At 44.5% G+C, this 12220-nt stretch overlaps 1 protein-coding gene across 7 annotated transcripts in view; it reads right to left on the reverse strand.

Moving 5' to 3' along the window:
* The window catches only part of LOC147441813 (putative magnesium transporter NIPA3), a 29483-nt gene that overhangs the window by 14541 nt on the left and 2722 nt on the right, over positions 1 to 12220 (reverse strand). For 3 of the 7 annotated variants that reach the window (XM_086528204.1, XM_086528202.1, XM_086528205.1), the window contains exon 2: positions 7393 to 7452. The exons of 2 other annotated variants lie outside the window; for them this stretch is intronic. In XM_086528204.1, the coding sequence (XP_086384330.1) occupies positions 7393 to 7452 (60 nt within the window). The remainder of the gene's footprint in view (positions 1 to 7392; positions 7453 to 12220) is intronic. 2 more of the 7 variants (XM_086528203.1, XM_086528206.1) reach the window with 1 other exon arrangement.

Consider the following 12220-nt stretch of genomic DNA (forward strand, 5'->3'; position numbering starts at 1 on the left):
AGTCCTCGTGCCCTAAATACCCCTGACAATGCGAACGAATTTTGCCAATGACAGGTGTAATGGCAACATCCCATCCGGGTGCCCCTAGAACAGCCTCCGCCTATGGCCCCATTTGGGCGGGCGTAATGTCACGTCGAGCTTCCAATTCGGGTGAAATAAAGTTGGCATTGGCTCCTCCGTCAAAGAAGATGAGGGCTTCTTGATCTTGTACTTGGCCCCATGTGCGACAAAGATCGGTGCTTTCATCCATCTGATCTGGGTCGGTCACCACATAATCTGGTACCAGTCCTGCTTTCATCTTTCCTTTTCTTCCACGTTCTTCAGCTGCTCTAAAACTCTTTGGCCTATCTTTTGATTGTCCATCGGGTGCCTTTTTGGGGCACCGTGCAGATATATGTCCTTGTTCCCCATAGTCAAAACACTTTCCCGCTTTGAGGTACTCGACTTTTTATTCCTCTGTCACTCGGGGACGAGTATCTTTCTTTTTCGGAAACTTCCCCTTTCTTCGGTTGTCATTTGTCGAATTTTGTCCGGTCCTTGGTGTCAATAGTTGATCAATTGGATAAGTCAAGTTACCCGCATTCATAGCAAACCCTTGCTTAGCATGTCCCACCGATTGCTGTATGGACTCGGACTTCTGTAGTCAGCAGTAATATCGAATCTCTTTGGGAAGTCCGCAGCAAAATCGTTTGATTTGATGCTTAAAACTAATCTTTTTAAAAGAAGAGACACGTAGAAAAGCATCCCCGCAATATAGATCCAAAGTGTCTCTCTTGATATCCGAAGATGATTCCAAGCTGTAATCACATCACGTTCGTACTCCTGAGTGAGCCAAGAGGAAATAAAAAATTGCTTGAATTTTAGCCACTTTGTCGGTGCTGCTTTTCGTAGCAAAAGAGTGGACCACCATGTCCGTGCATTTCCTTTCAAACAAGATGATGCCCTCCTGATCTTTGAGTGCTCTGAGTAGCGCCCTCCAAAAAAAGCTATGTCAAATTGTTGAATAAAAGCAAGGGCCCTGTGAGCATCTTGAAAACCGGAAAAGATATCAAATTTTAGTGCTTGTCCACCCTCCTTGAATTCTTTGATCTTCTTGCTCTTATCCTCGAGAAAGTCGTATTGATTGGCTCTATAAAAGTGCTTCCTCTTTGAATAAAACATCTGGTCATCGGAGTCCGAACTCTCAGAAGAGGATGAATCCTCCTCAGAACTGTCAAAAAATTTCCAAGATCTTCGGTGGAATCTACTCTTCTTAGCCTCATTCTTGTTCTTTCCGTGTCTCTAAGTCTTTCTTCGTTTCAAGCTCTTTCGGTCCTCATCACTTGAATCAAAGGAGTTGTCTAAACTGTCAGAAGAGGATGAGGATGAGCTAAAAACACCCTCAAAACGTACGCGCTTCTTTGTTTTTCGTGCATTGGCAAAAGAAGATTGACGACCCAAATAACCAAGGTAGTCTGCTCCTCGGTTGCGTCTCTTTGAATGCTTCATGGCCCCCAAGAGTTGGGTGACTCGTCTTTCAACAACGTCGTCAAGTTCATCTTTGATGAACATCCGTGGAACACGAACTTTCTTCAGAGCTGACTTTAAGGGTGAATCGATGACCATACGCCATTGGGAATACATCTCATCAATCGGGTGCCGGGTCAAAAATTTCACGTAATGGGGATCCTTCAAATACTTGAGCATCTATTTCGCACAAGCATCAACTTGTTGTTGACGCTGCATCTCCATTCGTTCATACTGCATAGGCCATGGTGACTCGTACTTTGTCCGGTCGTCCATTAGAATTTTCCGTGCTTTCACCCGATCCACCAGAATTGTCAGGTGGGTTCGCTTGATTTTTGCGGGATTCGTCACCTAAATCCATGTGTGTCGCGGTAAAAGGGATTGGATTTTCCCGATGGAAGGAAAAATCGATTGTGCCTGAACCACTGTAACACACTTGCAACACTAGAATCTGGCACGACACACGAGAGAATCATTAAAAAATACTTCACACTTTATCACAATTCACTTGAGACGACACGGCCAGGCGTAGTTACGTACCCAGAGGTATTGGCCCCAAAGTCTAGCACCCCTTTCGGTACTTATTTTTATATTAATGTTTGAGCAAAGTTACAGAGTCCGAGGGTCCTCTCTACTCATCTACTCGTCGGTAAAACTGAGTGCAGGAGGCCCTCTCAATACATATTTAAAGGTCCATGGCCTCTCACAAAAGCAATACATGAAAAGCTTCAAACTTAAAAGCTACTGGCCCAGAAGCTGTCAGTAGTGAAAAACGCGAAAGCCCGTATGATGTGCCACGTCAGCACCTGTCAGTGCATTTCGTGGAACTCCATACGACTTGCATCGTCAGCATGTCAGCCCGTTTGTCGAGCGTCCATACAGTTGTCCACGTCATCAGTTTGTGACACAAGATGGTGCTTCCAAGTTTTACAAAGAATTTTTAGCATTTTTCTAAATTTTGTTTGAGAACTTGTTTGGTGCCTGTTTGAAATTTGTTTAAAATGGACAATATCTGTTTTGAACCGATCATGGTGTCAGTTTGAATTGTTTGACTCTCGTTTTAATACTGGTTTCAATGATTAGTGATTTTACTCCCAGGTGGAGTAGTGAGAAATGATGTTTAAGAATGCTTGCACATACTCATGGCCCAGACCCTTGTCGTTATTTGCCGGGGGGAGTATTGAATGTTTGAAAAGTGCTACTTTTACTGATGGCCCGGATCCTTGTGGTTATTTGAGGGGGAGTATTAAGAAGTTGTAATACTGTGGTAAAAAATATTCGTACTACGCTAGTTTTAAAAGGGAAAAAGCACCAAAAAAGCCGCCAACAGGCATTTAGGCGCCGTCGCGTTGAGCAATGGTTACTTTCAGCACCTCCAAATGACACAGGCTACGGTCTGGCAGGCGTTTGGTTGTAAAAGGCTTCTATATCTCATGGCCCGCACCTTTTTAGGTTATTTGCGAGAGGAATGATGAGGGAGTTGTTGAACAGCTCATGGCCCAGACCTGGATGGTTATTTACGGGGGAATTATTCATCGATGACTTTATGTTTCTAAGGAAACCAACGACCCAAGATATCAAGAGCTCCAATCTAGAATGAGACTCCTTATTGGATGAGATTTTTCTCGTAAGCCAACGACCCACGATATCAAGAGCTCCAATTTGGAATAAGAAAATTGATTGTCCCTCGGAATGCCCCTCAAAATGACGCTCGGAAATTTTTAAGCTAACTTCAGTTATTTTGAGATATGTTGTAATCGCAGACGATTACTTTCTTTCAAAAAAGAGAGGATGTCACAAACTGCTGACATGTCAAGCCGCTAAAGAATAGAGCCAACCTGCAGATCCCGATTGAGGGGCCTAAACCCTAATTGAAGAAGTAGCAGAAGAAGAAGCAGCAGCAGAAGAAGTCTTACCAACTTATGGGACCCCGTCCGATGGGGCCAGGGGACCTAAAGAGATTATTTAAAGCATGACCACACACACACTCTTCAACTCTCTTGCGTAGCTGATAGCGTGGCAGATCTGTACGGAAGACACGGATTTTGCGCTTGACTGCTTACGTGGCAGACAATACAGAATTTCGCATTTTACGCTGACTGTGCTGGTGTGGCACCTATACAGATTTTCGTAACTTGCGCTGGCATCTTTTCACGCCAATTTTTGGGACCAAATGCTTTTGAGTTTGAAAGCTTTTCATGTAACTGCTTTTCATGGCCAAGGGCCTTTAAATATGAGCCAAGGGCTCATTCTCTGGCATGCTTTAGTGTGAAGGTGCAGAGGATGGAGTACTAGCGTTGTACCTTGTTCAAGCAATATAAAGAAATACCGAAAGGGACGCCAAGGTTTGGGGCCAGTGCTCTCTCAAGGTGGAACTCCGCCACTCCCCGTCTCGTATCGTGAATCTCTTTCAATTCAATTGTTATTTGAAGTGCTTAAAGTTGTTCAGTCTGTTCTTTAACTTCTTTTCCGTTGGCACGTGGTGCCTTCCTCGTGCCTACATGTCCTGTGAAGAGGAACCCTCTTCCCTGACGTCATTTGTCAGGTCAGCCAGAGTGTAATTCCAAGTTCTTGTGCTTTGTGTCTGCATTCAGTTGTTATTTGAAGTGCTTAAAGTTGTTCAGTCTGTTCTTTTCCGAGTTAGCATGCATTACAACCATGAGCTCTTTGTAACAAATACAAAGAGAGCATGAAGCTCTGCATCCCATGGTCAACTGTATTTAAAAGCTATTGGATGCCCTTCTTGGTTTAAAAGGGTCTTTATTATAGATCTCCCATGCACTCAAAATGGGAATGTCATGGGCTGGCCTACCATTGATAGAGTCAGTAAGCAAGCACATTCGTTCCAACTAAAGAGACCATCCAGGCAGACCGTCGGTAAAAGTTTTTCTTGCCCAAAGTTTCAAGAATCATGGATTGCCAAAGACTATCATTAGTCTTTTGGAGAGCTCTCTTGGCCAATGGAGAAACTAAGCTGGATTTTTCTTCAGCTAATCATCCTCTGGGCTTCTTTTCCCTCTTTCTTTCTTCTTCTTTTTCCAGGCAGATGGTCAAGGTGAGACAGCTAGCTCCTCCATCTTAGAACTTCACAAATGTTACATCCCTATTGACAATCTAATTGAAAAGAGTATTTACCTTTACTAGAGTTTGCATACACAATAATGCCATTATTCTACTAGTAAAGCTCCTATCAGGTCATTACAGCAAACTTCAACTCCCACCAATCCTTCTCACAAAAGATAGCATATTTGCTGCGGATGAGCTTATCCATGATCTAGACTTAGCTTATGCTCAAATTAAAAGAGCTATAGCACGCTCTCAAGACAAGCATAAGAGCAGTGCAGATTAAAATAGACGTCGCCTAGAGTTATCTCTAGGACAGTATGTCCTTCTCACGTTCTAGAAGGCTAGATTGAAGAAGGAACCTGTGAACAATGGGAAAGTAGTCAAGCTCTTGAAACGCTACTACGGACCCTTTAAGATCATAGATAAAGTGAATGGTGTCACTATTAGATTGGATGTTCCAGCTCACTGGGAAATCCATAATGTTCTCCATGTGAGTTTAGTACAATCTTTTATTGATGAACCTCCTGCAGAACCTATGACACAAGGATAAATAAAAAACCAACAGAATCTTCCTACCAAACCACATCATTCATCATCAGAACACCACGTTAAGTCTGGTATTATTCATCAAAAGCATTGAATAAAAAGATCAAGAACAATTCCCCTCTCAATGCTCAATCAATGACTGAACAAAGAAGCATGATCCCATCCAAATCACTAATAGCTGTTTCAAAGCATTACAATTAAAGACAACTGTATAAAAGCCAGGCTCCCAAATAGGTGTAACCATTTTGATTATAGCTAAATTACTGAAAAATGTTCCTAGCTAATTTGTTGTGCATGTATGAATTTATGAGTACGTTTGGATCCATTAAAAATTTCATACAAGATAATAATTCCAGGTGTGGTGCACCAATTTGGGCATTTTCTGTATTCCGGACTGAAAAGTAGAAGGTAAGTTGCCTGTCGCAATGTAGAGAGCGCAAGACACGCACATAGATGAAGATAGATTCCTATGATTGCAGGATGAAATTTTAAAGTTTTGCAAGTTCTATATATTAAAAGGGGATGCCCTATTAAGCAGTTTAATCTTTTCTCATGTTGATAATCTTCTGAATGTACAACACCAGGACTTTGAAAATGTTCAAAACGCTTGAGATTGTGACGTGACTTTCAAATTGATAAATTTTCTTGTGCTGATATTGTTCTACACGTTAACGCCAAGTCAGAGTGTCCTAAAACTGTTCAAAGTACTTGTAAATGATGGGACTTTCCATCTCATGATCCTGTGGATCTTTTTTAGTAGTTGCATGTTCATGGTTCTTTGTTGTCTCTTTTAGCTTAGCATTACATGAAATTGTTAACTTAGCTTGAGCTTCCCATAACTTTAGTGCCATTTTATATCTGTTCCCTGGCATAAGTGGCAAGGCCTTGCATAATAAGTTGTACATCTTTTTAAGGTCAAGCTAAGTTAAACAATTTCATGTAATGCTAAGCTAAAAGAGACAACGAAGAACCATGAACATGCAGCTACTAAAAAAGACCCACAGGATCATGAGATGGGGAATGGGAATGGGATCAAAACTAATCTACAACATAATGAAGGACAGATAAGTCTTGACTAGTTTTTGTTCTAATAAGCCGTCCAAGGCATGTAGTGTGATGTACTATTGCGCATCAAGCATGAGAATGTTAAACATAGTCAAGATGTCATCATGCAAGCAAAACACGTGGATATGCAACTAATCCTTGTAGCTAGCAGTGAAACAAACCATGAGAAACTGTGTGAGACTTACGAGTAGGTTGCAATGAAAAGCACATTACAGAATAGCTTCTATCATGTGATTAACCTCTTAAGGCAGCAAATAGACAGTGAGTGCACGCGCGCATGTGTGAGTGCGCACGAATGCAAGTGCATGCTTGTGAATTCCCCTGCAATCATGATGAAATCGAGCATTTGTTATGAGCAAATAGAGCTAACCAGTTTGTGTAGTACACAAACCCTTCGTGCAAGGCCTGTCCACTTAGGATGCTTGAGTGTCTGCAGTCAAGCAGGCCTATCACTACTATCTGCTAGAGCTGCAGACAGGATATGGCATCAGCTAGCTGCCAAAAAGGTGAGGAGAAAAAAATTGTCCACGGAGCCACTGCCCTTGGTTTCCGTCCCTTTCCGGTGTCTCATCTGGGGCAAAGATATTGAAAGCCTCTCAAGCTAGATTGAAATGAGCATGTTTTATTGTACGGCTGTCCAAGACAGGCTATTTTTCAGCTGGTTTTGTGGAGCTTCTATCAAGCTCTACCAAGGAAGTGACTGGTATCCACGCCACCGTTGATACCTTTTAGTTCTTAATACCCTGCCCCAGCCGCCTGCTTGCTAGCAGGGCCAAAAATTGCAGCTCCTGAAGATGTCAGGAATATACGCTGTTGGAGGTGCAGATGGTAATTTTGCTGCTAGAGCACTTAGGGCCAGTGCAGGTACCACACTGCTGAACTAAAGGGACCTCTCACCCAACTGTCCTTGCCACTGCAGACTGCACAACTGTCGATCCACTACTACTTGATGCATGGGGTCGTGCCCTCTGTGCTTCCTTGCTTTCTACAAAATTATAAGAGCTCATGAAAAGTGCAGATTATTGATAAATACCTTGTTTCCAAAACCATTCGTGAGTATCTCAAGCTAATGAAAACTTGTGGAAATTGAGTCTCATTTGTTAGGTGTCCATTCCAAATAACAAAAACGTAATTTAACAACAGACACCAGTCATAACTCTACCAGAAAATGCGTCACTAAAAAAAATTGAGTCTCAATTAAAGCAATACTTGTGATCATTCCAGCCCACCATAAAGGTTCCAGCAAGTAAGAATGACCTCCTGAACCTGCTGTCAGCCAAAAACACCAGAAACAAACATGTAGTTAAGCAACAAGGCAACGATTAGTTCAAGAAAATTCTTAAAGTAAAAAATTACTTACTTTGCACTCACCAAATAGGAAGAGAAAGAAAGAAAGAAAGAAAGAAAGATTTTTAACGTCTATGTCAGGCCGAAATCGGCCTATGAGACAAATCAAATGTACATGGTGTGTATGTCATCCGTCTATCGGAAAGACAAATGAAACAAAACTGATACAAAACTGAACTGAATGTAGGTAGTGGGGTATCTGAGGAGGGATGGAGCTCTATCTCTAGGGGTATATGCATGTCTATATGCTCAAGGTAGTACAATCATGAGAATGCATCAAGCTATCTAGCTCCATCCTGTACTAATGGGGGGATGTAAGATGTGGTACATGGGCGGGTCTGGTGCCAAGGCTGCCCGGATGAAAGCTGTCGGGTCGGCCCTCATCTGGGCCACTCGCTCCTCAGTGGCACGGCGCTCCCGGGCTCGGATCTCCTCGATCTGTCGGTGGTGGGAGCGCGCGCCCCTGTAGCCTGTGACTCGTGGTCGTCGTCTAGCTCGGCTCACCTCCGCCTGAGGGAGTGTCACTCCCCTCTGAGTGTCTGGTGGGGGAGGGGCGGTAATCCTCTGAAAGAAGTCTGTGAGCTGCGACTGTCTCCCCTCTGTCTGTGTAGCTGTGTGTGGCTGTAGTAGTGTGTCCCGATGGCTCTGTATCTCTAGTAAGAACCGTCCGAGCTGTCTCTGATCCCGAGAGTCCATGATCGCTCGGAGAGTGGGCTGTCCTCTGAATAGGGCCTCATACCTGCCTCTGATCTCAGTGTATGCTCTGCATCTACATACAAAGTGCTCCTCACTCTCCACCTCCTCTGTGCAGGCTCTGCAGACGCGCTCCTCCCTGGGGACACCATTATGTCTCCCGATCTCAATCTCTAACCTGTGTGAAGCCACTCTCAGCTGACCAATCGCCACCCGTGAGCTATGTGGCATATATGTGTCCATGTAGCGTGGTCTCTGTATGAACCCCCCAGACAATATGGTGAGAAACTGGTCTCTGTAATCTGACATCCTCGTCCCCAAGCCAGGTGACTCCCAGACTCTCCTAGTGTATAGCTGCCACAGATCCTGTCTCAGTACCAAGTTCCTCTCACTGCGAGAGAGGTGAACATATGGTGAGTGGGGGTCGTACTGGAAAGGTGGTAGGCTCTCCATGTCAAGACCGTGTCCCTCAAACCATGCTCTGACCTGTGAGTACCATGCTCTCTCATGCCCACTCTCTGATAGCTGTATAGCTGCCTCAAATGCTCTACGAGTAAGTCTGTCAGGAGGTAGCTCTCTCATCCTCTGGATGAAGCAGACTGTCTGGAATAGTGCCTCTACCACCATGGGTGGTGTGGCGAGCTCGGCTCTAATAATGTCATGTGGCACTGTCTTCTTGCTGCGGAGCAAGCGTGAGATCATACATATCTGTGGCCTCTCAAGCTGTGTCCACTGGTCAGCTGTCAATCCTGGTGCCCATACTGCCGCCGAGTACATCAAGGCCGGAGTGACTAAGGTGTCGAAAAGCCACCCCTTCGTGCGGGGTTCCTGAAAGTGTGCCTGGTGGCATCTCCGCTCTAGCATGGCCAGAGCTGCATATCCTCGGGTGAGCCTGTCAGCAGCAGCCTGCCTCATAGTGAAGGGTCCTGGTAGGCTGGTGAATGTGATGCCAAGGTAGACATAGGAGGTGACTACATCAACCTGTCCTCCTGCTGCTGTGAAGGTGGCAGCACTCCTCACTGCACTGGATGTGTGAAAGATCATAACCTTGGTTTTGCCAAGGTTCACAGTCAACCCCCTGTGTGTGCTGAATTCGTCCAAGGCCTCAAGATGGCGTTGCAAGCCCTCGGGTGACTCTGAAATCAACACAATATCATCAGCATATAACATGATGTGGACCGGAGTACCTGCCAAGTCGCTCCCCCCTCCCCCTGCTCGCAGTATGTAGTCGGAGATCTCGTCGATGTAGAGCCCAAAGAGTGTTGGGGAGAGTGGGCATCCTTGCTTAACACCAATGGTGCTAGCAATGGTCTCTGAAAAACCGCCTGGGCAACGAACTCGACCCGTCACCTTCTCGTAGAGAGCATATATGGCCCAAATCATCTCTGTTGGTACCCCAATGCTGTGAAGGCACTGGAAGAGTCTCTCGCGTGGGACTGTGTCAAAGGCCTTGCGGAAATCCACAAAGCAGCAGTAAAGCCTCTTCTTCCGCGCCTTTGCCCCATCAATGAGGCAGCGCAGAACGAAGATGTGATCAGTGGTGGAGAAAGCTCGTCTGAAACCTGCCTGGCCTGGAGAGCATGAGAGAGAGAGAGAGAGAGAGAGAGAGAGGAACATGAGGGGGAGGTGGGGCACACAAAAGAGGTGGAGAGGATGGAGTGGCATGTGTGGGGGTGAGTGGATTGGGGTGATGGTGCTGCAGTGTTAGTGGCATGCACAAAAGGCACGATCTCTTCTAGGTAGCCGTCAGATTCCCATGCTCTCCTTCTCCCTACCTTTCGTTGGCATAGAGGCACGGACAATAGTTTCAGCCATGGACTTTGTACTACACCATATTTTGCAGGCTATCCAAACATGGGGAGGTTGCATTCATGCACTGCCATAGACAGACTTCCACAGAGTATAGGTGCTCCTTCGCATTGGGACAACTCCTACGACCACTAGCACATTAGCTCTTGTTCCATAGCTTCCGCCAAGGATCAAGAGGGCTCGCCATTGATTGTCATGTGCAAGAGTGAAAAGAATCCGTGAAGAAAAGAAACGGATAGTGCAAGAGGATTAAAAGAACACAAAGCTACTTTCTTGCAAGGAATGAAATGTGCCATTTTGGAAAATCGATCGACCACCACAAGAATTTGAGCATTGCCTTTGGGCGAACGAGGTAAAGTGTCATCTTTCTCGAGCTATTGGCAAAGGTTGAAGTAAACCTTGAAGAAGCTGTCAAGAAGCTTTCATTATCTGACATGAGTGACAAGCCTTTACAAACTTGATAACATCCTGCTACATCTGAGGCCAAAAACATGTCGTTAACAAAAGACAATGTCTCGTTGATTTTAGGGTGAGCAGTAAAACGGACCTCAATGGTGCATTGTGAGGGGCACAAATGCGATCAACATAACTTTTGGCCAAGACTCAAGAAGGATGTGGACGACTTTGTTCGCAATTCTTTAGTATGCCAGAAGGTCAAGTTTGACAAGCATAAGGCACACGGATTACTACAGCCTTTATCCATTCCCACCCGCCCTAGGGAAAGTATTGCAATGGATTTCATCTTTGATCTCCCGAAGACACAAAGTGGGCACGATGGCATTTGGACTGTCATTGACAAATTTAGCAAGCAAGCTCACTTCATTCCAGTGAAGAAAACAATCAAGTTGGACCATTTAGCGAGATTGTTCATTGCACAGATATTTTGATTACACGGCATGCCTGAGACAATAGTTTTTGACAGAGATCCCCGATTCACGAGTTTATGTTGAAGGGACACACGGTTGCAGTTCTCGTCATCAATCCACCCGCAGACAGATGGGCAATCTGAGATTGCAAATTCAGTTGTTCTGAATTTATTGAAGTCTTATATCTTTGATCAGAAGACTCAATGGGAAAAAAAAAAGCCTTTCGTGGAATTTGCCTTCAACAACACGATTCACTCTTCGACGAGGGGAAGGCGCCATTTGAGATAATTGAAGGTGCTCCAAAGGTTCCACCCTTTCTCAACACTAAGGACAAGATTTTTGAAGCCGATCATGAAGCCGATCAATACACGAGGGACTTGGACACTGCTTTTGCCAAGGTCCAGGAGGCTTTAGAGAAATCTCAAGAACAACATAAGAAGGCAGCAAATCGACATCGACAAGATTTGAAATTAAATGAAGACGATTGGGTGGTCTTACGTTTTAAGAAGGCACACCTAAGGAAACGAAAGGGAAGGGAGCAGCTTGTTCCAAAGCTTAGTGTCATAAACTGCTGACATGTCAAGTCACTGAAGAACGGAGCCAACCTTCAGATCACGGCCGAGGGGCCTAAACCCTAAGAAAAACAAGCAACAGCAAAAGAAGAAGTCCTACCAACTTATGGGGACCCCATCCGATGGGGCCCAAGTGACATAAAGACATTAAAATAAAGCAGGACCCACACACAGGCGTGGATTGATGACGTGGCAGTTGTACGAACATCCTTGAAATTCCGCTGACAGTGCTGACGTGGCACTTGTACAGATTTCTGCAAAACGCGCTGGCAGATTTTGGCACTAGTACTTTTGAACCACTTGCTTTTGAGTTTGAAGCTTTTCACTGTAACTGCTTTTCAGGCCAAGGGCCTTTAAATATGAGGTTAGAGCTCATTCTCTGGCATGCTTTTGGACGAAGGTGCAGAGGATGGAGTAACAGCTTGTACTTTGATGATGCAATATATATACCTTCATAAGTTCAGAATAGTCTGAACTCACAAATTATAAGAGGGAATAAAGCACTCATAAAACTGTAAAAGCAAGGGACACAAGAAAAGAAAAGAAAAACAAAAACAAACAAACAAACTAGATCACTTAGTTTGCTACGAAACAAAACTAGATAAAACAAAACATTATTAACTTAAAAATGTTTCTAGAAAAGGCAATATAAAGAAATACCGAAAGGGGCGCCAAGTTTGGGGCCAATACTCTCTCGGATGGAATTCTGCCACTCCGTGTCGCGTGTACTCTCTCTCTTTCAGTTCAATT

Source organism: Adiantum capillus-veneris, chromosome 14 (genome assembly GCF_014529385.1).
Source record: "Adiantum capillus-veneris isolate H3 chromosome 14, ASM1452938v2, whole genome shotgun sequence".
NCBI lineage: Eukaryota > Viridiplantae > Streptophyta > Polypodiopsida > Polypodiales > Pteridaceae > Adiantum > Adiantum capillus-veneris.